The sequence below is a fragment of the Leuciscus leuciscus genome, assembly GCF_965113295.1.
Source record: "Leuciscus leuciscus genome assembly, chromosome: 10".
Classification (NCBI taxonomy): domain Eukaryota; kingdom Metazoa; phylum Chordata; class Actinopteri; order Cypriniformes; family Leuciscidae; genus Leuciscus; species Leuciscus leuciscus.
In genome coordinates, this window is record NC_138734.1 from 35195105 (window position 1) to 35222768 (window position 27664).

At 39.8% G+C, this 27664-nt stretch overlaps 1 protein-coding gene across 2 annotated transcripts in view; it reads left to right on the plus strand.

Annotated features, from left to right (window-relative positions):
* The window catches only part of megf11 (multiple EGF-like-domains 11), a 130894-nt gene that overhangs the window by 67412 nt on the left and 35818 nt on the right, over positions 1-27664 (plus strand). For both annotated transcript variants that reach the window (XM_082181861.1, XM_082181862.1), the window contains exons 7-10: positions 22506-22752; positions 23888-24008; positions 25595-25731; positions 26714-26926. In XM_082181861.1, the coding sequence (XP_082037987.1) occupies positions 22506-22752; positions 23888-24008; positions 25595-25731; positions 26714-26926 (718 nt within the window). The remainder of the gene's footprint in view (positions 1-22505; positions 22753-23887; positions 24009-25594; positions 25732-26713; positions 26927-27664) is intronic.

Consider the following 27664-nt stretch of genomic DNA (forward strand, 5'->3'; position numbering starts at 1 on the left):
TCAAAGCACGCTGTGAGAGGCGGCGAGGGAGTGGGCTTCGCTCTGTGACCTCTCTACCTCCATCTTTGGATCAACACTGGCCAGGTGTTTGTGTGTGCGCGTGTTTGCAGACACAAAGTTCACCCCCTTGAGCCTCACAGCCTAAGCCGGTGTCACATCTCTGTTGTTAAAAGCGAGGGACTGGAGACTTTGTGACTGACCTCAAACTCTCAAAACGCTCAGGATGAGTATAGAATAAAAATATAATGGGTACTAAAAATCAGAATGAGAAGCTGCTTGTAGGGAGTGTGCTCCAATCATTCAGGATTCAGGGTGGGTGAGTGTGTGTTTCTTTGTGATTAGAGCATTGATAAATGATGTGTTTTTATATAAATTGGTTGTATAAATCACTGCGGTAGTGTTTTTAATGGCTATCGGTGGAGTTGAGGTGGCCTTGTGACTGTTCCCTACTGTTTGCACTTATTAATTGACCAGCCGTAATGGGCCAAACCCTGTGCCCTCTCACACACACACACACACACACACACACACACACACACACACACACACACACACACACACACACACACAGAAACACACGAGCTCCCCAAAACTGCCCCTATGGTATTGTTTTGCTCTTTCCTGAATGCATTTTTGCTATCCCACCAGGAAAGTAGTTTTTTTTTTTCATCAGCCTTTTGTTGTATTCAAGCACAATTAATTTTAGAGTAATATCCCATACGGACTGCTGTAGCTTGCATATTTCTCTGCCATGATTATTTCCATATTGTGCGTTGTTGATAACAGGAATATTGTCTCCGAACATAGTCAGCGGCTTTCTCGAATGAATGCTTTATAGAAAAGGTCCAGCTATTTTGATGAGTGCCAGAGATGATAGCAGCGCCTGTGATTGCACAGACATCACTTATATGCCTCCCTTCGCTGGATATAACCATCAAATAGATGTCCACAAAGGACGTAAAGCCAGATTCTGGAATGTTGTCTGTAGTCTAAACAGCCTTTAGGTTGCATAATTGAATGACATTATAAAGCTCTATCACTTCTTTGTGTGGTCTAAAATAGCTGAAATGTTGTGATGACAGTGCAACCACAAGCTGCTGTCAGCATACTAATGCAGGACCGGGCTCTGCTGTGGTCATTTCATAGTCTGAGTCACACTTGATTTTGGGGTTGATTTCCATGTTTATGAAGTTTAGTGCTACAGGATTCAATTTATTTCATTGATCATTACATTTGATGATCTCTTTACTCGCTGTGATGTTAATTCTGAAGCCTCTGAGAAGAAATTGCTCTTGGCAATAGAGGTCATGTTGTGATGAGGTGAAGTTAGGAAAGGGAACTGAATTCTCTCACAAGCTACTTAATGGATCTATGGAACACATGATTTCATGGGTATCTGCAGTCATCTTTATGAAGACTGCAGTATTCTTTATGTATAATATTGTTGGGTCATCCCTGTGCCTTTTGTATAAGAGTACCTTTTGAATTATTAAACTTGTCTTAATGTCTTAAAGAAACTTATAGCAAAAATGTTGTTGCTATATGTTTGTATCTCAGTGTTATTTTAGTATTATTTATATACTATTATAGTATTCATTTTTTAACATTTATTATTTTGTATTATTTTATTTTTTACATTTTTATAATATTTATTATTTTAGTTTTTTTAATATTTCAATTAAATGTGTTGTTTTTGGAGTTTTTTTTTATTTCTCTGTAAAGCTTTAATTTATTTGTATTCGTTTTATTTTTAGTCATTTTAGTACTTCAACTTTCAGTTTGTTCCCAAGCAACATTTCAAAATGTTCAAAAGTTTTTCATGTAATGTTTTTTTTTTTATAGTTTAGTCTTAGAATATGTAATATGTAAAAGAATATGTAAAGAATTTCCTGCAATATTGCACCAATATTTTGCATTTATGTCACTGTTTATGATTAAAGGGAGCCTTCAAAGTTTAAAGTGCAAAATTTACATACATACTAGGAATGATCTTGATGAATCAAATGACTTCTGAAGAACCACATCGGTCCAACTGAGAGAGAGTTTTGGTATTTTAGGTTGTTCATTGTACTGTAAAAAGTACAATAAATTGTGATAATACGTGTTTGTTCTTGTGGCACTACCCCATGATGCCTTGCCTCTGCTGTGTCCTTGGGTTTGTTTTGCTGATTATGTTGTTGAGATAGGTGGTGGTGGGGTGTGGGGGTTATAGTATTAGCTGTATGCTTCAGATCCTCCTGCACCTGCAGTCCCCTGATGTTTAACCCTGCACTCCATGGTAGTGTTGCACTGATTACTGGCCGTCCTGTGGGACATTGATTGTCCTGTTCCTCTCTGGCAAACCCCACACAATGCTGACGAATGAACTCCTGGCCCTGCCAAGTCCAATTAACTGTCAGTGCTGCATCGACGCGCCCCCTCCGTAACTGAGGAGAGGGAAGAAAAACAAACTTTTAATCAAATTGTGCTTCGGGCCCCAAGGTAACTGGGGTTTTATTCCGAATTCTGCTCCATTCTTCTCTGTCGGCTGTTCGACTTTTCTTAAAAAGGTTGTTGGAGAACAATTTGTTTTTGCATGATTAAGGGCAAAGAACAACAGCCTTCACATTTCAATGACAATTTTCAACCAGCTATAATATATAAAATATATATTTAACATATGTATCTGTTTAGCTTCCAAACCCTAGTTGGCTCCCAATGGAGACAGGGTTGTAAAGGCATAACCGGGCTCCCAACATGAAGGTTGTTCCAACAGTAAACAAATTAATTTTGTGCTCTTGAGATACTAGATTTACTAAACAGGGCAAATTAGCGTGAGAGCGCAATTCGGAAAAAAAAATGCTGGTGGGAGTGGAAAGTTCTGCGCATGATCTTTTGACGACGCGCAAATTAGAGAACACAGACACAGCCGGCTTGTAAAGCAGCACCACATCCCAGAATGCATTGCGACACATTTAATAAAAAAATTATTTAATATGATTATTATTAAACATACATTTTATTACATACCGTAATAAAATATTCAGTTTAGTTAAAAACAGACTATTTCAACCAATATTTGTGTGCTATGCTCACTTTGGATGAAAGCTATAATTTCCAGTTAGTAGAGAGCATGCAACACCTTTGAGAAGAACACTAGATACGTTTAAAGGACTGTGGCCTCAGTCACCTCAGTAACAGATGCTCTAGTATTTCTGATTTTCCTCACATTAAAAATTGGAATTATGACGTAATAGTGCAGCGAAAGACCACCTTTGCAGAAGAATTACACATCGCCGCGTCTTTGGCACCGCCCACTGGCTCGTTAGTGTATAGAGGCATGAGAATGAGAAAAGATCAACACAGGATCAATAACATTACCTTCCAAAGGATCCTAATGCTTTTTTCAACTGTGAAAGTCTCAGCAGTGAATTATTTGTTTGTATTAGGTACATTTCACTGTGGATTATTATAAATTTTATTATTAATTCAGTCGCAATTTCGCCCAGACTTTGCAAACACACTTTTACGATATTGATCCGTTTGCAACGCCACATAGTAAGTAACCATGTTTATTCTAATGCCTGATCTACGATCAGTAATTTCTGATGTGTAATTATTCAAGTTCAGACAGATATTTTCTTTGTCTCAGAATTGTTCAAAACTGTTTATGCATCAGTAAATCAAGCCAGTGACTAAACGATCAACTTCACATTGTTTCTCTAAGTAGCATAAAAAATAATCTGTTATTTAAATTGTGATTAAATTAAAGAAAGAAAGCTATCAAAGAACGCTCCCTTTCCAGTCACCTAATGCGGAGTTCACACTTCACGATTTTAGCCCCAATTTTCACTCGCCGACAGGTTTTGCGAGATCGCCGACAAATGCCCGAAATCATAGATAAATGGGTGCTTGTTCATGCGAGTGACAATCATGCAGTGTGAATTATCAAAGACGTGATCTGAGAGATTCTCGATAAGTCGCAGACACCCGTGAGATATTTGGCATGCTAAATATCTGGACCTGTCGGCGATTCAAAATCCTGCTGGGTGAAATGTGTTCTGACAATTTGGATCGCAAGCTTCTTACTAAGCTTCTTATTTTGGTTGTGAAACGTAGTTTGCGGACCAGAAGTTGTCTGCGATTCTTTCTTTTGTAAAGTCATGCCATGTGAAACCCCCTGTCGCTGATCCATCATGTAGTGTGCACACAGCAGCAACTGAATGTGACGCCAAATAGTCGTGCAGTGTGAAAAGAACAGTGACCTTGGCATAAGCTGTCAATCACACAGCACGAGTTTATCTGGACACTTGCCAAAAAACTCTTACTGTAAACTGTATTTACATTGTAGAAATCGCATTGCAATAATGAGATCACTGCATTCACGCAATAAACATTGTCATCTGCTCAATGCTCATCAATGCAACCTTTCATTTGATGGGAATAGATCGTCTCGGTTACGTATGTAACCCTCATTCCCTGAAGGAGGGAATGGAGACGTAATCGACGTGTCGACTGATTGGGATCACATTAGGGAGCCTGTCATCTTCGAGTATTGTAAAAACGAGCCAATGGACAGTGGTGTGCATGAATCGCATCCCACGCCCACCCCGCAGCGCAGATATAAATATGGAAGTGGATGCACGCACCAGTTGTTTTTCGCTGAGGAGCCGAGCGCAACCCGGTCAGTGGCTAGGAGACTACGTCTCCGTTCCCTCCTTCAGGGAACGAGGGTTACATACGTAACCGAGACTGAATGGGTTTTTTGGAACAGCAGTGAGGTGGCAGCAGTAGTGGCGCCTTAGTAGGATCCCAATCAGTCTGGCACATTCGACGTGGTCGACGTGTCGACTGATTGGGATCCTACTAAGGCGCCACTACTGCTGCCACCTCACTGCTGTTCCAAAAAACCCATTCAGTAGACTTGGATAACACTGGGAAAGCGTGCCCTATCAAAGGAAGGAGGGATGCTACGGAAGCCACTACCAGCCCAAGAAGGGGGTGAAAAAAAGTGGAGAATACACATATGGACTGAGCGAATTATCGGGCAGTACAACATATGGAATGTCACTGAGGTGGCTCCAGCCATAATCAGGGGGAGACCGAACCATCAGGAAATGGCAGGGCAAGCACTGCCGAGGGAAAGACACAGGCTCGAATTTTATGGAGCCGTACTGTGGAAACACACATATGGATCTTCATAGGGAGACAACATATGGACCCAGCCTAGCACAAGTTCGACTAGCTTACAAGTGGTAGGCCTAACATCGGACGCTCCGCCACGTCCAATGCCGAAGGGATTGTGGAGGAATTCACAGGTTTCTAATGGTCATCTTCATTTATATAATAAGAATTCAACTGGAGCAAGAATGACGAACGTATCCGTCTCAACACCGAGACAGTCATGTTCCCGCAATGAGAACACGAACTATCCACAAAAGCTGCTTCAGCGTGCTGTGAGCCCAAACACGAGATGCAACAATTGTGACCGTCACAGGGGGACTGGGAATGACCGCATCCAGAAACGCACGGGCGGAATGACATCTTGAAAAACACGGAAACCCACCTGTGTTGCTCTTTCAGGAAATAAACGCTCTCACCAGTGCCGGAGCACACAGGGGAATAATCGCGGCAACACTGACAGGGATGGTGCAGCCTGTACCAGTGAAGCACTCTCTCTCTTCGCCCTCAACCGGCCATCAGACAAACAAACACAAACAGAAATTTGCTTTGCTGTTGAAACAGCAGTTGAGAGTTTCACAGCATCATCTCCATGGACGTTTCCTGCCCGTCACCCCTCCCTAAGCCTAAACGTGATATTCATTTTCGCAATATAAAAAACATCAACCCTGTCATCTTGTATTCTGATCTCAAACTACTGGCCTCAGTCAACCATCCATCAGTCAACAAATCAGTTGAACACTACAACTATTCTCTTCACTGCCTCCTGGATACACATGCCCCTCTCAAAACAAGAACTGTGTCTTTCTCCCGTTCTGCCCCCTGGTTCACGGATGAACTGCGCTAGATGAAGGCTGGTGGCCGTGCCATTGAGAGGTGTGTCAAATCATCTGGCCTGGTGGTACACAAGCTGGCCTACAAACATCACCAGAAGGCCTACGCAGCGGTCCTTAAACAAGCCCGGTCCATCTACAACTCCAACATTATCAATAACAGTCCAGGAAATTCCAAACAGCTTTTTTCCACCATAAATCATCTCCTCAATCCCAAAAACCAAACCCAAAGCAGAACTCTGCAACAGGTTTCTTGTATTTTTCAAAGATAAGATCAACTCCATCCGGTCTCAGCTTTCTGGCTCCCCAGCTCCATCTCTGCCATCTGCCTGCTCACAACCTCCTCTTTTCAGCACTTTCACTACAGTCACACAGATCGAGGGTCTCATCAAAAAGATGAAGCCTTCCACCTCTCCCCTGGACCCCTTCCCTACAGCACTCATCAAATCAAACCTGTCGGCCATTAGTCCTCTCATCACACAAATAATAAACCATTCATTAAACTCTGGCCATGTCCCACCCCCACTCAAAACTGCCGTTATCAAACCTCTCCTGAAGAAACCCAACCTCGACCCAGAATGCCTCTCTAACTATCGGCCCATCTCCCATCTTCCATTCCTGTCCAAGGTGCTTGAAAAAGCTGTTGCTGCACAGCTACAGGAACATCTACAACGTCATTCACTGTTTGAAACATTCCAATCTGGTTTTCGTACTGCCCATAGTTCAGAGACAGCACTGTTGAGGGTAACCAATGACCTTCTCATTTCTGCAGATTCTGGATCCCCCTCTCTGCTCATTCTCCTTGACCTTTCAGCGGCCTTTGATACTGTCGACCACCATATCCTCCTAAGCCGTCTCCATACTGACATTGGTCTCCGTCACTCCACACTCGACTGGTTCACCTCATACTTCGCTGACAGGACAGAGTACGTCCGCCTGGGATCTACCAGGTCCCGAACAGCCCCTGTCACTTGTGGTGTCCCCCAAGGATCTATCCTAGGACCCCTGCTCTTCATTCTATACATGTTGCCACTGGGTCGTGTCATCAGCCGACACGGCATCTCTTTTCATTGTTATGCTGATGACACTCAGTTAAACCTGCGAACCGACTCAAACCTATGCTCTACCCCTCATCATCTTCTGCTTCCTTTTCACCATCATCTCTAGCCCTCTCTAACTGCCTGGAGGAGATTAGGGCATGGATGAGTCATAATTTCCTCCAGTTGAACAGCTCTAAAACTGAAGCCAAACAAATCGGCACCCCTCATCAGGTCCAGTCATCACCCATAACCACTATCTCTTTCTCCGGTCAAGACATCCCCCTCTCAACTACTGTTACCAACCTCGGTGTGAAGCTGGACCCACAACTGACCTTTGCAAATCACATAAAACATCTGTACAAAACCTGCTTTTTTCATATCAAAAACATTTCAAAACTCCGCCCCTTCCTCATTTTCTCTGACGCAGAAAAACTCGTCCACGCCTTAATTTCCTCCAGGCTTGATTACTGTAACAGCCTGCTTATCGGTATACCAAATAAACACCTTCAAAAACTTCAATTCATTCAGAACTGTGCTGCCCGAACTCTGATGAAAACCCGCAAATACGAACACATCACTCTCATTCTTCAGAATCTCCACTGGCTCCCCATAACCTCAAGAATTCAATACAAGATTGCCCTCATCACCCACCTTTGCATCTATAACAACGCCCCGCAATACCTCAAAGACCTCCTTACCCCTCACTCATCCACCCGTAACCTCCGGTCCCAAAGCACAAACCTCCTCCATCAGCCACGCTCAAGACTCCGCATCATGGGAGACCGAGCCTTCTGCTCTGCTGCCCCTCGCATCTGGAACTCCCTCCCTGAACATTTGCGAAAACCCCAGTCTGTGGACACTTTTAAAAAAGAGCTTAGAACTGTTTTGTTCAGGCAGGCGTTCTTAAGTTGTCCTTAGGCTTTGCTAATTTCACTCTGCACTAAACACTCCTCTTTTAGCTGTTTTTTCTTATGTATTTTATCACCTGTTTTCTTTTTTTTCTTTTTTGGTTTCTGATTTTAATTAGTTCAATGTGGTCTCTGTAGCACTTTGAGATTCTTTTATGAAAAGTGCTTTACAAATAGAATTTATTATTATTATTATTATAGTAAGCCACTGTCACGCGCTGTAAACACCAGCACCGGGAAATACTTCCTGAAGAAGCACCGACACACTCGCTCATTGTAATACAACACACTCTTCAGAGACATCGACATGAAGACCAATCGGCTCCAAAGCGAAAGATAACTGGTGCGTGCATCCACTTCCGTATTTATACCCGCGCTGCGGGGCGGGGCGTGTGATGCGATTCACGCACGCCAATGTCCATTGGCTCTTTTTTACAATACTCGAAGATGACAGGCTCCCTAACGTGATCCCAATCAGTCGACACGTAGACTATGTCGAACGTGCCCGACTGAAAGGGAACTAAATACAATGATATAATCAACACTTTTCACGATTTGTTTATCTCAACAGCTGTTTTTGAGAGGGTTCCAAATGTAACACTTATTTTATGTGCAAAGATGTTATCCAATCACAGGAGTGGGCATTTACACTGAAGTCTCACAGCAGACACGCCCCTTCAAACAGAGCGTTCAAATCAGAGGGCTAAAATCAGGATAGAAAATTGCCATTTATTTCTAAATTGTGACCATTTCTGATGTAAAATTCATATTGACATCATAAGTGCACGGCAGGAAACATTATAAAATTATTTTAAAAAATCCAGTTCATAACCCCTTTAAGACTAAGTCTTATGGACCTGTGCAATAATGTTTGTTTTTCCTTTTTTTGAACTCAGGACAATGGTTATCTCTATGAACGTGTCCTTACTAATGCTCCCAAGGTCATGATAAACAACTCACGACTGGCTTGCTTTGATTATCCTGATGCAGACATTAAAAGCCCTGAAATTCAATTAAATTCCTGCCTTTTGCCTCAGAGCATAGGGAAAGAGAAAGGCCGATGCACATTGGTAAGGCTTAATAAGATGAACAAAGGGATGGGGTTTGTGATCTGTGCATCTGAGAAAGGGCATCTAGATGATAAGTTTCAAAGGAGAGTTTAAAGAACGTTTAGTGGCTTCCGCGATTTCACACACGTGCTCCTCTTTTGCATAAACACCGCGGGAATTCAAGGTTACTGTATAGGGCTGCAATAAAATAGTTTGCTTTGGATTGCCTCAAACTCTAAGCAAGCATAATTGTAGATTATGTGAAAAAGGTTTGCTATTAATATTTGTGAAGATAAAAACTTAACTGCCAAAACAAAAAACTTGTTTTCCGGTAATTGATATCTTTAAAACAAAATGAATGACTTAAAATGCAAAATTGCATGAAATGTTAATACTTTTTCTCAGAGAATATTTCTTGAATTAAGTTTTTTTTTTCTTGCCTAATCGACAAAATGATTTTTTAAAGCATACATCCAACTAAAACAAGATTTTTTTTTTTATATATTATGAATTCATAAAAAAAATTATATCTTACACATTTGGTTTTTTGAGTACATTTGTGTTTTTAATTGTGAAATTGTGTTTTTACAGTCCTGTTGCATTCTACATGTTACTTCTTCTTGAGTCTCTCCATCATTGTCCGACTCTGGTTCGAACATAATAAGGCTAAACACCGCTACTGACAATTTCAGACATTTTCAGTCCGTGAGATTGTCCTGTTGTTGTGTAGCATGAGGTCTTGAAGCTCCACCCTCTTCTTGAAAGGGGGCCAGGAGCACCAGCTCATTTGCATTTAAAGGGACAAAAAAAGGGCACATTTTTGCTAACCTCCAAAATGTGGGTGGAAAAATTCTTGCCGTAAAAAATAATATACACCCTTGGGACATCAAAAACTATTTTTACATCTTGTAAAAAGGAGCGTAATATGTGCCCTTTAAGACAAATACTTTGCAGTGTTCATGCTGACAAATGAGTAAGGACATCCTATGCAACAAAAACCTAACATTACATTTATTTTGTAAATATCTTGTCCAGCATTGATCCCTTTTCCCCAGTTGCACATCTACAAGAGTAAATACCAGCTATTGTGAGCCAGACTAATTTTAAGACTGATTTAGATAAGATCATTTGCTTTTGTTCATCGGGGGAATAAAATTATTTTTTCCTTGGTCGATCAATACGGCAGCCTCTCTCTAGTAAACTTCACCATAGAATGAATGAATCAGATTTGCTTTTTTTTTTACATTCTATTTGTCTTCTCATCAGACATCTGCAACTCTATCTGTCATGAGGGGTTTAACAAATAACTGCATTGGGAGTCTTGTGATTGCCAGTTGTTCTTAGTACCAAGCGGTTTTATTGCCATGCAAGAGATCATGACTAATAATTCATTAACTCTCAATCTAAAACTTCCCCAGCAACAAGCCTTTTTTTTCTTTTTTTTGACTGTCAGTTAGAGAAAGAGATACACAATTGATTTCTCAGGGAGTCACTGATGTATACCTTTGACTTCACTGTGACTTTGAGAATCCACAGGAATAATTCATAGGCCTCGGTGAGTTCCCAAAGACGAGAAGAACAAAACTGCATTCAGAGATCTCGCCGCTCAATCCGGATAATTCTGCGCCTCTGAACCTGCCAACCTTTTTCCGGAGAGGCTGCGACTCTCCTGAGGGTTCTTCATGTGACTGTTGAGTGGACGAGAGAGGAGAGGGACAGCTGTGATTGACACACATTGGCCACTTCACAGAACCCTCAGACCCTCAGAGCCTGATCGCAGAAGCTGTCTCTTCATTCCAAAGCCTTTTTTGGCCACTGAGGTTGTTCCCTTACCTCCACTCTTGCCGCGCCAGTCACTATGCTAATGAAGCCTTAATGTGGTCCTTGCTTAAGTGGGCAGCTCTCTGATGGAGCTCAATTGGCAATTTCCTAAGAACCCAATATTTCTCAAAACACCTTAACTCTCAGCATTAAAATTTTAAAGGGCTGTTTGCATTGGTTATAGATGATTTAAAACAACCCACTTGTTTAATCCAACGATGACAACATTTAATGTTTACAAATGCAACTACAGAAATGGCTGTTTAATTTAACCCTAATGTTGATGATGTAAACACATGAAGTCATGGTTGCAAAGATAATGTTCTTTCCCACGCAAACTGATTCACGCAGAAAACGATGCACTCTGACCCTCAATGATGGAGCACGTCATTGTTTTTCTCCTGAGTCTGTCCTCCATGTTTAATCTCCATGGCTCTGGTGGGCAGACGGCCACCTGCCGAGAATCGTAAACCCTTGCAAAGATTTATCTCCTTACGATGAACATTAGCATAATGTCAGATCATTAAAAGCCAATTATACTGATCTGTGTGTGTACGTGCGATGAAAAGTGTTGGGAAAGTTTCTTGGAACAAAAAATTTCAGATTTTTTCAGTCAATTTGGGATGCTGATGTGGCACTATAACCAGGGGCGCTCACAGAATCTCGAACCATGGTGCTCAGAAGAATGCCCCCAAAGATTACAAGTAATTTCTAATGTATTTACACAAGAATGGTAATTGTGTGAAACAATGAACCATGCACTTACATGTTGATTGTAGATGCTCATGCACATATATCGTGTTGGTGAACAAACTGCAGGGTAAAGCTATGAAGTGTAGAAGGTGGAAATGTTTTTCTTCTAAAAACATGTTTAAAATAGAATACCCCCGAGAGACATTCCATGAAAAACATCTTTAAGTTTCAGTTATTATCTATTGTACACCATTCACAACATTTGCTAAATCTTCGAGACAAATTATTTATAATTTAATTCATTTTGATTTCACAAATTCTATTTCATAAATTAAGACTTATTCATTGTGCATGCAATCTAAGTAGTATGAGATTTCCTGCAGCCACTTATTTCCTATCTCAGTTGTAGTTCTAGATCCTAGAACAGCAGTCACAGGCAACTTTATTCCCACAGCAGCAGTCAGTGGATTGAGTGAGATAATTCACCATGCATTGTCTATCACTAGCATTTGTATTTGCCTGTAGGCACATGTATATACAGTACGTGTACAGGGCGACTTTCTATTAGCCTCACACCTTCTATTTTTGACAATATTTGTTTTGTATGTCGATTGGCATGTAGATAATGTAGAAATTACATTCAAAGATGATTTATATTGAAATGATGGTGCCTTCTGTCTGCACAAGTCAGGATGTTACTGCTATAATAACTACCATCCTTCCCAACATGCCAATGCATTGTTAGTGTGAATCAGTTGAAGAGGAAACACCAACATGTTTTGCTGTGATAGCTTGCTATTTCGACTCACTCTTCTGTGCACGCTGTATATAGGGCTTTTGTATACAGTATACTGCCAGCACCTGCAGAATGAGTTCATGCTCCGTAGACTAGCAGCAAACTCGCGGAAAGATATATAACATAACCTCATTTCTGTCCTCCCCCCTTACCAGTTTTCCGCAGGTGCAGATGCCATGGAAACCCATAATGCATTGGCAGTGTAGGTCAGGAGAGATCTTCATACTACATTATTCTGTCATTGTCCCTGTCCACAGATGAGTTTTAATTGCCTTATTTTCTCTTTTTATTTGCTTTGGCATAATGGTCAAGTGGTTCTAGTAATTGATTCATAACGAGCAGTCTTATGGTTTACAAAAAGGCACATATGCAAACCAAGTGAAAATTCCCCAGTACCAGAGAAAACGGCTTCTTTTTCTTCTGTTTTTTTGCTTCTTGCTTCTGGTACAGTATGTTTTTTAACTACAACCTTTAATTTTTTTTATGTTTTACATTTTAGAGAACTCTATAGCTATCCTTCACACCTATAAAATTATCCTTAAGTTTTCAGATTGTAGCTTTGCAAGTTTGGTGTGATGGGCGGCCATGCTTTTTGATGAATGCATTGTGGGTTATTGGTTATGCATCATAGCTGTTTTCAGCACTAGGTGGAGGAAGGGCTGCAACTGTCACCACATTGTAGCAACTTCATAATTAAACATACATCACGAAGCACCATTTTGTATGTCAGACCACTGGTGGGCACACAGCCGCTTATTGACCCGTGCTTGAACTATGTGGTTTACTGCCCCCTAGTGAAAGAGTTTCACTCTTTGAGGTCAGGAATCAAAGCTAACGTGATCATGACAACCACTTGGCCCAGATCAGGATATATAATAATATAAAATAATGATGTATGCTGAGTAAAAAGCTGTTTAAATTGGCTTGAAATCACTTAATCTATGTGCTCTATCATCAAAATCTAGAATTGGTGTAGAGTAGAGTCACACTCTTTCTCGTATGTGGATCACTCGCCTACATCTGCCGGGCCTCTCCATCATCGACCCTCTGTCACGGCCCCTGGCACCATCTACTTCATCCTAATTAGAATTAATAATTGAAAATAGGAAATCGATGGGTGCAAATTAAGCGCAGCACGAGTGGGCTTTATTGGGTTGACATTGTCTCAAGAGCAGCGATTGTTGGTCACTGCTCATCTCACATTTTTCTTGTGCATCTCCATCTCATGCATCTCTTTATTTCGAGTCGTTCCTTTCTGGTTAGAGAGATGTAAAAGAGGCTCTTTTTGTGTTCGTTGGCCTCGTGGCTTAGAGAATAGCTTGTGTTTTTCCCAAGGGAGGAGAGGAAGATAGAATTATTAATTTGGTAAAGCAACGGCCCGTGTAACAATCTGCTGAGTAGGACACTTCTGACTTTTGTTGAATAAGCTACTGGTTTGCTGCACTAGGTCATGGCTTTTCTCAAATTATTCAGGAGCGTGATAATGACCCAACTTGTGCCTGCATGATTCCCTTCTAAGATCCCTTCACCCTCCACAAAAGATGACGCGATCGGATAGTGCCGTCCTGCAGTTTTGCTGTGAGAGGTCTCTAGCACTGTATTGAATAGAAGGTGACTTCTCAAGGCTGATATTGATCTGAGTTCACATCCTAGATATATCTCAAACAAATGACCTAGTTGTATCCACAGGGGGAGTGTCTTTTCTAGACAGTGATTAGTCAGTGCTTAATTTGATATAGATGTCTCTAAACGACCTTCTGTGAATACAAGGTGTTTAAGCAGTTGAAAGAGTTTAGTGGCCCGTAGGTTTGGTGATTTGATTTCTATTTTAATATATCTTACATATCTTGTGTCATATATTCATTTAATGGCAAAGCTGAATTTTCAGCAGCCATTCAGTCTTCAATGTCACTTGATCTTTCACAAGATCTTTCTTTTTTTAATCAGTTTAATGCATGCTTGTTGAATGAAATTATTAATTTCTTTAAAAAAAAATCTTACTGACCTTAAACTTTTGAATGGTAGTTCAAGTTTTTTTTTTTTACTAATAATAGTGCCTTCCCTGTAACTGCTAAATCAGAAATTAAATCTGTTAACATGTACAAGTTTGTTGACAAAATGTTAATTCACTGCAGATGTAATACATCAAAAAACAGTATAGTAAAATTCTTTACATGTGAACTATAATGTAGCATGAGTCGTAGCGTAAAAAGATAGGACATCAGCACATCCTTACGCTGTGTGTCTCCCCTGAGGCTTTGGTTGGCAGGTCCCATGCTGTTCCTCTCAACTGGGGAAAAGGAAACATGTAGCAGGGGCTTGTCTGAGATAAATTAGAGTAGGAGGGACGCCCCGGTCCGTTGAGGCTGCCTGGCAGCTGCAGTACAAGCGCTCCCCCCTCTGATATTATAACTCAGCACTATCCACCCCACATGACTATTGGCAGTTCCTACTGTATATTTAGAATAGCATCCATCAGCTCCCCACCCCACATAACATATCCCAAATTCCCTAATGTATCCCTAATTCATTCTGTTGCAGTCGGCTCTTTCAGCGCACAAATAAATAACATAGTGATAAGTGTCAGTGGAGCTCTAGAGGGCCCAGTGGGCCATTTCACGGTGAGAGTATTGGCAGCTTTTACAACTGTACGTTTAAAAGCATGTTCAGGAGACATTTATCATCCTAGTGTACTAAATAATCGTAATTTTACAAAAAATAAATAAAGCTATATTTGTAAATGTTTATCAAAGAGCTATAGCCCTGTTCGTCTGTTGCAGACATTTAAATGCACATGCAGCGAAACAGATAACATTACTAGAGAAGTGCAATTACTGAACAATAACTCTTTTGAACTGGTTCTTTTTAGTGCATCAAAAGCATGCACTATATATTTTTTTGCTTCACTTAAAAGGAACAGCAGTCACGATTCATGATTTTATCACAATTCTTTTTCATGTTGGTTTTATTATAATTCACTTCGCCTGTAAAATTTTGCCTTACAGGGTAGCAAAATATAAAAGAAAAAAATGACAGATCATTTAGGCCAAAGTAGGGGTGGGCGAAGATGAAAATCATTATTAAAAATATGAACAAAGAAGCCAATTACAAATATTAGGACAAATACAATATAATATACAAATGAAATAAATAGTGCTTTAATTTTTTTCAGCTACTGTATTTAACAGTAGCATTCAATTTCTCTAACGAGAAACAATAATTGTACAGCATTTATTAATCTTAGTTGCTGTTAATTTCTATACTTACAAATACATTATTAAAATCAAAAGTTGTATCTTTTAACAGTAGTTAATGCACTGTATAATAAACAATAAACAAACAAACAATGAAGAATTGTATTTTTATTAGCTAACATTAGCAAAGCTTAATAAATTACTGTATGTAAAAATATATTTCTCATAGTTCATGTTAACTAATGCATTAACTAATGTTAACAGTTGTGACCTTGTTATAAAGTGTTGCCCATTCAAGTAAGAAATTGAATAAACAAATATAACTTCACAATATAAATGACACATTGATTCTTATTAAAGCTACTGAAGTTATTCAGTGAAGAGCAATAAGTGATTTTCTATTTGTCTTTTTTTGATCAACATTAATGACAAGCGGCAGCAGCTGTATTAAGCTGCTGTCACTTTAAGACCTCATGCACAGATCTAATATACAGACATGCATCAGATTTTCTCCCAACTGTTTACGTTCAAAATTCAGGATCTTTTGTTATCTTATTTAACACATGTAGGGAAAACACAAATGCTCTCTCTTCGGCTCTGACACACTGAAGAAGGACTGAGAGTTGAAACTTTTTGGTTTTCCTACATGTTAAATAAAATAACAAAAGATTTAGAATTTTGAGTGCAAATCGTAACTGAATTCTTGATGTAATTAAAAAGATTCATGCACAAAAACGAGACACTATATGAGACGAGAGAGCACTGTGTAAATTACCTTGTTGAACTTCTAAAAAGGCTGTAGTTAAAAGTTCTGAGTTGAATTTTTAAAATTCTATTTAAAAAACATATATATATATAATTTTAATAAAAAATTTTTTTTGAAATCATCTAATTTGGCAATCCCTCTTCAGCTTCCTCATTATTCAGGATATCTGTCAGCTAATAGAGATGCAGTACCTTTAATTGTTTAAAAATTATATTCTTGCAGCCTTGCAAATCCAATCAGTCAATGTTTCTGTGTGTATAAGAACCTTCACTTATTTCTCATTGGACAGAATCTTTTTAGCAGTGCACTTTTGGATCACCCATTTGCTGTATATTTTAATGCTGGATCTTTTATGGCACCTTGCCCATATACTTTAATTTACTCTTGCCTTCTTTGAAGCGGCACACTGTTTAACATTCTCTGGCTTAATAAGGTTTCTGTATAACCTGTGCTCTGAAGAACAAACTCAACTGGCACAAAACAGGTCTCACTCTAACCGTCATCAGGCATGGAGTCGGACTTGAGTCACGTAGCACACAGAGCTATGACATTGACTCACAGTAATTAAGACACTCTGTCATGTAGAGACAAACTCCCATTCTGTATTCATCATGGCATAGCAGAGATGAACCCAAACAGAGGAGTTCAGCTGCCAAGGTTTGGGATCTTCATTTATCTGGAAGTTTAATTGTCTGGATGCACTTCCTCCAGTCATTAACCACAAACGCTAAAACTTGGGTGAGAGGGGTTGACTGAGTTTTCCCCTCCACCGCTGGAGCTTTAATTAAAGGAGTAGAATGGGCTGGACTGGGTGCAAGGAAGTAGTAATTGGCCCTAGAGGCATTGTGTGCTGTGATAGAGTCAGTGTAATCACACTCTTGTACAGTGCTTCATATTACACTATCTGATTCACAAACCCTTGGCCCTGTTACAAACATCTAGATGGCTACGTTCCATCTGTTGGATGATATAAGGGTAAATGGCAGGATGGCAAAAGATTGATATATTGATTTAAAACTAGGCACAAAGTGGTATATACAAAATGTTGTAACTGCCATACTTGACTCATGCATGTGATAAGGATAAAGAGTGTCTTAGGATTAAGTCTCGTTCCCTTCTCAGGGAGCTGAGTTTCGAGGGAACCCAACGCTATGGGGACTTTAATAGGACAGCCAATAGCCTAGAGCAGTGTTTTCTAAATCCACAGTACTAAGTCCAGCATAATAAGCTGATCCAGGCAACAAATGAGATATAGAGTCGCATGCAGCAACTCTACATATCTTCACACCAGCTTCTAGTAAGTGCTAAACCGAAGGAAGTGTGCAAGAAAAAATCCTATGTATACACCCTTAATGAGCTGGAGAGGGCGACAGATAAGAGAATGGATCGCTAACCACGATACAGTCCACCTCTGCTCTGTCAAAGGCCCCACACTGACCTTTGACTAGCCTGAGAATGGGCACTAACCCATTCACAAGGAAGCATAGCCCTGCTTTAATCCCCAATATGATGAATTCAGTGAGGTTTTTAGATGAGAGAGTGGACCGCTTTCTGCAATTTAGTCCAACTCAACTCTCATCTTCCAAGCTTTACTGTAAAAAAAGAGAGTATACTTGAACCAACCCATTCAGAGAGGAGCAAGTAGCCTCTTTTTTTTAAACCAATATGATAAATCACCCAGCCTCACAGGGGGTGTGTTAACATTTGAACATAAAAACAGATCGCATAATTTCACAGCGACTAGCCGTTTTTCCCATCGAAAAATCACCCTCAGGCATTACCTTGCATAAGGGCACTCTACCCCAGTAAGAGAGTAGACCGCCTCATTTCACCATGGCGGTCACAAAAATACTTCGAGTCAGGTTTTGGCTTCCTACTGGCGCAGCGCCTCTGCCCCATACTCCTTGGCAGCCACACTCTCCTTCTGACCTTCCCTCCAGGAACTAGTTCCTGGCGTAGGGTCAGAGGGGCCAGAAGGAGCCTGGACCCGGAAAGGAATACATTTCCTGAAGGCAGTGGACTGCCTTCTTGCCTATCTGAACTTTTCCACCACAGTCTCAACGCCAGTTCCGAAGTCCCCTGAGGACGAGACTGGTGCATCAAAGAGAAAATTCGTATCCCTCTTCCCTATGCCCGATAAGTTCAGCCACAGATGCATCTCTGTCGCCAACCATAGCAGCCAAAGGGCGGCCAATGGCATGGGCCGTTTGCTTAGTGGCACAGAGGACTAGATCTGTGGCTGCACACAATCACATGAGACAATCCTTCAACTCTTCTACTCATCTCTTCTACTCAGGGCTAGCCAGAATAGACCGCAGAGCGGGCTTCCAGATTGGGCATGAGAGCCACGGAGCTAGCGGTAACTCCTCTGTCAGCTCCCTACAATTGTAGTCGTAACTCTACCTCAGCAGACGTGGGGTCTTAACTGTGAGGTGCAGACGCGACGTTACCATCTCTCGTGAAGATAGCGAAGCAGCGAGACAGAGTGGGTCCAAATCTTTGACGAGTGCCTCAGACACAGGTCGGGTCTGATATTAGTGGCTTCTGGTCTTGGGTAATTTAGAATAAATGTGCTTTTACCGAATGGATCCGAGAAGACAACTATGCCAACTTCCCTTTAGGCATTTAACAATATTTTATTACTTAAAACAAATACATATTAAATAATTATATGACAACGTTAATATCAAATTTTTGGGGGAAATGCACGTAGAATAGAAACAAACATTTGTAACAGATATAAGATTCTTCAGGAAATACAACAGGTTGCTGCATTACACTACGTCTTCATGCAGGATTTTTCTTTTTGCGTTCACCTGTGCTGAGGTAAATATCATGATATTACCATGATTATGGCTATGAAAATATAGTCTTTACGTGGCAGAAAACGACCAAATAGTAAATAAAATAACTAAAATACAATTTCTAAACAGATACTTAATATCTGGATAAACTCTCCACCTGTAGCTGGTGTGTGGTGAGCGCACTGGCGCGTTATACTGCGGCTGCCGTCGCATCATCCAAGTGGATGCTGCACACTGGTGGTGGTTGGGGAGAGACCCCAACATGATTGTAAAGCGCTTTGTATGTACAGTAGTACTTATGAAAAGTGCTTATTCATTCATTCATTCATACTTTTTTATTTTTAAAGTTACATTTTGGGGGGGTAATTTAGCCTTTTATTGGACAGAGACATCCTGATTTTTTTCCATAAAAATAGTTATTCTGACATGGGTTAAAACAATTCATTAAAAAAAAAAATTCATTGTCATATTTTTGGAGAATTTTGCCTTTATTTGACAGTTTGATGAGAGACAGGAAGAGATACGAAGCACTGTTGCACAAAATGTATGTGTGCTACCCTCAAGGCTATCCTCAGACAAGAAATTTTATTCTTAATAAAAAAAGACAGCGTAAGCAGGGCTTCCAGATTCCACAGGAGTGAGATATTTAGTCTTCATAGAAAATACAACAGTTTAGACTCTGGAAGTCTCCCTAATTAGCCTTTTGTGACGTTCATGTTTATTTAGCTATGCACACAGCTCTAGGCAGAACGTAGCACCAAAACACACACAGTATTTTTCTTGTCAGCCTTAATAATTTTTGAATCAGGCCTGCAGCTGAAAAGATTTTACTTGTTTTATTGTAAGGCTCGCCACGCTTATGGGAGAACTTAAAGTAGCAGCATTACAGATTCTCACAGGATTGTGCATGGCACTGCTCTGAGATCTTTCCCAACCATCTGATCAGATCAGGCCATTACATTTTCCTGCTTATCAAAGTACAGTACACAAACGCACGCTCACAACTCAGTCCTGATGCTTTTAAGTGCAAGTTTGTTACGAAGAAGAGCATGGGTTGTCTCCCCAAACACAAGCTTTGATTAGCCTGTTTGTGCAATCCTGAGCACTTTTAATAGGGGCTGTGTTACAGGTCGGCCGTTTGGTGTACTTGTAACATTGAATCTCTGCCCACACACAAGATCCATTGCCCCAAAGGGGGCCTCATCCACTCTTTACTCATCTCTTCTCTGATTAGACTCATACTTATGGAAGCTTTCTTTCAGATACTTTAAACACAGAGAAATAGGAATAACACTATGTGTTTTACAGCCTTGCCCGTGGCACCAAATGATCTCTGACTCTTTAATCATGGCTAAATGCTGTCAGAAGGCCCGCAGTGAGAGACTGTCTGCGGCAAATCTGAAACTAAACGCAGAAGAGACGGGCCGAGATAATGGGCTTTAGGAGGAAATGTGCTGAGGCGTCTCGCTGTGGGGGGAAAAGAGGCTTTGAGTCTTCAATGGCAACATTTTGTGCTGCTTCTGAGCACCAGAGAAAAAGACTTCTGCAAATTAAGCTCTGTCTAGATTTCCACTTTATTTGTCCTCCTCCGCAATGATTCAGAATGGCTGCTGATGATGAGGCCGGGCGGACTCTGAGCCAACGCGGAGTGGATTTGCCGTGTTGAATGGGAGGGAAACTGTTTGCGTCCCAGTATGAGGCTTCTTTGAAAGTGAAACGCTCACTTTGGGGCTGATGGGGAGTTGACGAGGTCCGGGGCCCGGTGAGAGAGGCAAACAGTGGATGTCTTGTGTTTTTCTGCTCTTTTTCTCTCATCAGCGTGGGAGAACTGAGAGGAGCGTGATGAGTGCTGATTGACTGCGAGCGGAGCAGACGATGAGCGGCTCATCCATCTTCGCTGACCTCCTGCAGGTTTCCTGCCTTTAATGTGCCCTGGTCATTTGTGTGGTGTGAGAGCTCAGTCGACAGGAGAACTCATCCATGGCGGATTTACTCAAATCAATAACGTGCCTCCTGCCCTCTGTGAGCTACTTAATGCGGCCTACATCGCACCTCCTGGGAAAGACTCGCCACAGTGGCAGGATGTTCCATGACCCCCCTCTGTGCCAAGCTGTCTTCTCTAAGTGCTGATCATCCACCTCATGTTTGTCTAGCATAGACAACGGATGCTGGTGTCCAACAGCACACAGTCTTCATTAGGGCTTTATCCACTTTCAAAACAGCTTTCGATAAAGATAAATGCCTGGTAGCTTAGTAGTTAAATATGGACTTGTTTGTGAGGTTAAAAGGACTATATGCTTGAAACAATTGAATGAAACCATCATCTAAATGACATACATGTACTCTACCATTCAAAAAGTTTGGGATCAGTGAGTTTTTTAACTTATGTTTTTGAAAAAAGTCTTTGATGCTCACTAAGGCTGCAGTTATTTGATTAAAAATACAGAAAAAAAAAAACTAATGTTATTGTAATTTCAAATAGCTGTTCTGTTTTAATTTCTTTTAAAATGTAATTTATGTCTGTGATGGAATGAATGGGTGTATTTTCAGCCTTCATTCCTCCAGTCTTCAGTGTCACATGATCCTTCAGAAATCATTCTAGTTCTAATTGACGCTCAAGAAACATTTCTTTTTATTATCAATGTTGAAAACTGTTGTGCTGCTTAATACTTTTGTGGAAACTGTGATGCATGAATATAGAGTTCAAAAGAATAGCATTTCAAATAGAAATCTTTTGAAACATTGTAAATGTCTTTACTGTCACTTTCAAAAACAAATATTAATGACCTCAAACTTTTGAACAGTAGTGTACAGTATATCGAAATTATGCAGAAAGAAAGTTAGCAGTTAGCACTGATTTTGAGGTGAGGGAAACCACAAGACCTCTCAGAATCACATAAAATATCTCCAGATGGATGCAGTAACATTTATGCAAGAATGTACAAAATCTATGTCTATGGTGGGTTTGGCCCTATTTATGCTAGCTAATGCCTTACACCAGAATGACTGAGTCAGTGTTTTATAGCATCTCTGGGTCACTTTAGGTGCTTTTGCAAGATTAGCTCTTTGCAATTTCACCCATTTTATTGATAGCATTTGCAGTAGCTCATTGATAATTTAAAGAGAATATATGAGGGGATGTAAATAATCTATGCTTCAGCTAATCTCCATTCACAGTGGGATTCACTTGTATTGAAAAAACACTGTACAAACCTGTATACTTCAGCATATGTTCTGTAATAAAATTATATGACTTCACTAATCTTGTGTATTGGCAATTCCAGGATTACAGTTCACCGGTTCACAACCTGTTGCTCAGAATTTAATACAACTGAGTCATACTGATCAACGAGAGTTTCCACCCTTAACTTTAACTGGAGGATGGTGGCAATTTAGTTGGCTGGTGTAAAAAAGCATCCTTTCTTCTTCTTTGTGTATCAGGTTGTGAAAGTGGCCACTGGGGGCCCCACTGCAGCAACCGCTGTCAGTGCAAGAATGGGGCACTGTGTAACCCCATCACAGGAGCCTGTGTCTGCACAGACGGCTACCAAGGCTGGCGCTGTGAGGATCAATGTGAGCCTGGCTACTATGGCAAGGGCTGCCAGCTGCAATGTCAATGCCTCAACGGTGCCACCTGCCACCACGAGACAGGGGAATGCATATGTGCACCAGGCTACATGGGCCCCATGTGAGTACCAGAGATAAAACAGGTTGTCAATATAGAGATATGAAGGTTGATATGTCTTTCCTGAAATGTATTCTTTATATAGAGGAGACAAGGTCAAGTTGTAACTCTAGTGAAAAGGGTAGGTTTATTTTTGAAAGTCAATTTCTGTATAGGCCCATACCTCTTGACTGCAAAATAGCTATTCAACCTTTCCTCCATCATTGCCAAGGAAACACACATTAACCTTTTATGACCTTTTGTTTTGTCACAATGGGAACCTGCCATTAAAAAGTCAGTTTTTTCAGCTAAATAAACAGTAAAACAGTTATGGTGCAAAGCATTTGAAAAAAGGCAAAAATATACAAGATAACGTACAAAAATATAATTCATGAAAAGATTCCAAAATACATTAACGTTCAAAAGTTAATAAGATTTTAGTTTTTTATTTAAGAAATTTATACTTTTATTTAGCAATTGATCAAAAGTGACAGTAAAGACATTTATAATGTTCCAAAAAAATTAAATGCTGTTTTTTCTACTTTCTGTTCATAAAAAGAATCTTAAAAACAATGTTTTCAGCTTCCATAAAAATATTAAGTAGCATAATTGTTTTCAACGTTGATAATAATAAGAAATGATATGCAAATAATGATATTAGAATGATTTCTGAAGGATCATGTGTCATTGAAGACTGGAGTAATGGCTGATCAAAATTCAGCTTTGCCATCACAGAAATAAATTAAATGTTAAAATATATTAAAATAATAATAAAAAAAACTATTATTACATTTTAGAGAGCATTAATTATTACTATTATATTATATTACAGTGTAATAATATTGCACAATATTACTGTTTTTAATATCATTTTGATCAAATAAATTCAGCTTTCCTGAGCATATTAAGACCCCATGTGACAACTAGCCCCAGTCTCCCATACTGATCTACATTTGATGTACTTATTATTTGTCTATATTCATTGTTAGCATAGTGGAAATGCTGTGAAGTACTTGTGAGGTTACTTTAAAAAAATGTGCTTGGTTTTCTTTTTTTTTTAAGTATTTGTTCTGAAGTCTTTGAACATTCTTGTGTTTTATGTTGCAATCCTTTGCAATTGCTGCCTGAGTTTCATGTTTTTGCTCTTGTGGTTCGGCAGCTGTGGAGAGCGCTGTCCCTCTGGAAGTCACGGCCCACAGTGCGAGCAGCGCTGCCCCTGTCAAAACGGAGGAACCTGCCATCACATCACTGGAGAATGCTCCTGCCCTGCTGGATGGACGGTAAGATGCTGCACTCAGAGGGACCAAAAGGGTGGAGAAGTGAGGGACAAAGAGAAAGTGACAGAGAGAATAAATGATAGAAAAGAAACAGAAGGGAATAAAGATGAGGAGACAGATGATAAGGAATGAGGGGCAGGGAGTGAAGGAGAATGAAAGGGCAAGATACTGAAACGACAAAGAGGTGAGTCACACTTGAAAGTAAGAAAGGAGAAGAGGGAGTAATTAGGAGAAAGGCAGGGTTAAGTGAATGGAGGGAAGGTGAAAGAGTATAAAAGGTAAATGAAGAAGGGGTGGAGGAGAATCTGAATGTAGATACTTGCACAATCCTAAAAGGGGAAGAAATGACACTAATCTGAGTCTCGCAGAGCGGCTGAGTTATTATTTAAGAAGCAAATTGTGTGAAGTTTGCTGAGTCTTATTATTGCTCTTTTTGCATCATCGTATATTCGTAAAGAAGACACATCAAAAACACAAGTTTTCTTTCTCTTCTGAAAAGAGTTTAATGCGCTACAGTATGTACTAGACATACTCTAATATTCACAAAGCAGTTCATTCAAAACGTTTATTGAAACTAAACTGCAAAAATTGGTCATTCAGACATTAACCTCAGAACTGTGAGTACAGTAGCATACTGTATACATACTGTATCAGCGCCTATTCAATGATGTAAGGAACCTCGGTCTGTACCTTTAATGGTCTTAAAGGTACAGTAGCATAGACTGGATCAGATAGGAGGTTGTAAGTGATCATGCAAAACTTTCAGCTTTAACTGACATAAGTGGCCACAGATATATTGAATATGGCCTCTTTTATAGGGCCACACGTACTGTGTTTTTCTATAATTCTATACATGTCTATCTTTGCATGATTTTATGTATGATTGTTTATCTTTATGGATGATTCTATATACTGTGTTCACTCAAAATCATTTATGCCCTCGTGTATTCCAAATCTCAATGACTCAAGAAATGTTAATTTGAAAGTTTGTTATTTTAAGTTTAAAGAATGTATTGGCTACTCGTTTCATAAAATAAAAGCGAATGTGCTTTCAAGCTCCAAAATGACAACAACAAAAAATAAAAAATAAAACTATAAAGTTTTAATAATTGTTCTTATCCTATTAGAATATCAAAGGTCACACAACTACAACATTGATGACACATATGATTAATATTGTTTGAATCACTTTAAGATTTTTTTTTTTCAGCTGATGAACAATAAAAACATTGACAGCCAGTCAGAATCCACCCGAAGAGCTCATTTAAAGGCACAAATGACATAACTGCAGTGTGCTTATTATAAACAGAACATTATCTTGTGTTGGTATGGACACCAACATAGATATCATTATGATTATTTTTCTTGGTTTGAAAGGGGAAGATTGTGAATAATAAGTGAATAATAATGACTAAGGTATTTCTCTCTTTGAAAGAAAGAAAGTCATGTGGGTTTGAAGTGGGAGTAAATGATTTTTTTTTTTATTGTAAGTGAATCGTTCCTTTAAATGAGTCCATCTTCAGTGGTCATTCTGAATGGACTTGATCTGATTCTCAAATGCGAATTTTCTCTGCTCTCTTACTCGACAGGGGTCTGTGTGCGCCCAGCCATGCCCATTCGGCAAGTATGGGATCAATTGCAGCAAGGAATGCTCGTGCCGCAATAGAGGACTGTGTGACCACATCACAGGACAGTGCCAGTGTATGGCTGGATACAGTGGCCACAGGTAAAACCCAATTAGTGAAAATCAGTTCTGATCTTATTTCTGTTATTATTCTGCTGTCTTTAAAAAAAAAAAAAACTACCACAAAAGCAGTTTGTTTCCTAGCATGCACAATTTGGGTCTGAATAATTTATTAATTGTTTTTTTTGTTTGTTTTTTTACTGCTCTGTGTTTGTATTCCCTATGTCCACTGATCCCACTCCAAGATCTGCACTGGTCTAAGTTTCTGCCCATTAATTACCAGTAATGGAGTTTTATTAGGACCCAATTGAAATGGCTCAGTGCCTTTATTTCACTGTGTCTTCTGCAGCAGCTTAGGGTTTATTAGCGCACTAAAGTGATTGTCTGCAGAATGAAAACACTTTTAGGACAGACAGTTCTTATCCTCTAATATTTAACAAAATTGCCCTCATTCATTTGGTCTGTGACAGGTGAATTAGCCCAGCAGGAATAATCTCAGATTGCGTTAGTACCCCCTCCTCCCTTCCCCCAAGCCCTTCTCACACCCGTCTCTTCTGATGCAAACGACGCTGGTGTAATTTCAACATGAAACATACCTAGTCCGTTTTATAATTTAATTGAGCTATTTATCTGTCTCCTAATGGCTTCTTTGGACACTCAAGATTGATGTTCTGCCAGGATTGTATATTGAAGATCTTGTGGAAGTCGTTGTTCCTTAAGTCACTTTGCTATTCAACAAAGAGAATGAGCCCGGGTCTAATTGTATTCACGGTAATTAATGACTGCAGTTTTAGTTTCCTGTCGCCCCATAGGTGAAGCCAAGGGGCTGATGAACCTGAGGTACCAAAGAAGATGCCCAGAACATTGACCCTTGACCCTTAGATTAGAATAACTTTGTAGTCTACTAATTCTGCTTGTGTTATTCTGACAGGCTCCTTTTTCTTCCAGAGCTGCTCTGAGTAACGAAATGTGTACAAAACATTGGGCTTTTCTTCCCTTTGTAAAGTGTCGGAAATGTTCCCAGGTGCCAGGAAGAGTGTCCAGTCGGCACCTATGGACCCCAGTGTGCCCTCCACTGTGACTGTCAGAATGGGGCCAAGTGTTACCACATCAACGGAGCGTGTTTGTGTGATACAGGATTCAAAGGGCCTCACTGCCAGGACAGGTTCTGTCCACCAGGCCTATATGGTCTCATCTGTGACAAATACTGTCCCTGTAACTCCACTAACACACTCAGGTAAGATACGCTACCTCACGTCAACAGGCTGCAATAGAATGATAACTGGTAAACTAACAAGAAACAATGGACTAGGGATGCGTATTTGTACCATAATTGGTAAAGCCAATATGGGATGTTTAATTTCGCATGCCCTATTTTTCCATTTAGATTACCTTTACCATAATCTAATGCTTACTTCCAGTTAATGTTTTAAAATAGAATAATTTTATAACACTATTAAATGTAATCTTCAGCAAATCTCAAAAAAAAAATTCTAGTATTTAAATTAATTACATTTTTTTGTGCTTTTTTTTTTATTATTATTATTTAGACAAAATAGTAAAGAATTTTAATATCGGCTATAATTTGAAAATAATTTTCGGCTTGAATTATGCAGTAAATTAATTAGTGTAGTACTGGTGCATCCCTACAGTGCCCTTGATTTTCTTGCAAAGAATTGGTTTTGTTTTGTTTCAATATCATTTGTCAGTGGCAAAAATTGCACAGTTAAACAGCAAACTCACTCTTAACAACACTCAAAGGGATAGTTCACCCACAAATGAAAATTAATTTACTCAATCTGTATGAGTTTCTTTCTTCTGTTGAACACAAAATAAGATATTTTAAAGAATGTTGGTAACCAGGCATTTGACGGTAGTCATTGACTTCCATACAATTTTTTTTCCTACTATGGAAGTCAATGGCTACCGTCAACTGTCTGGTTACCAACATTCTTTTAAATATCTTATTTTGTGT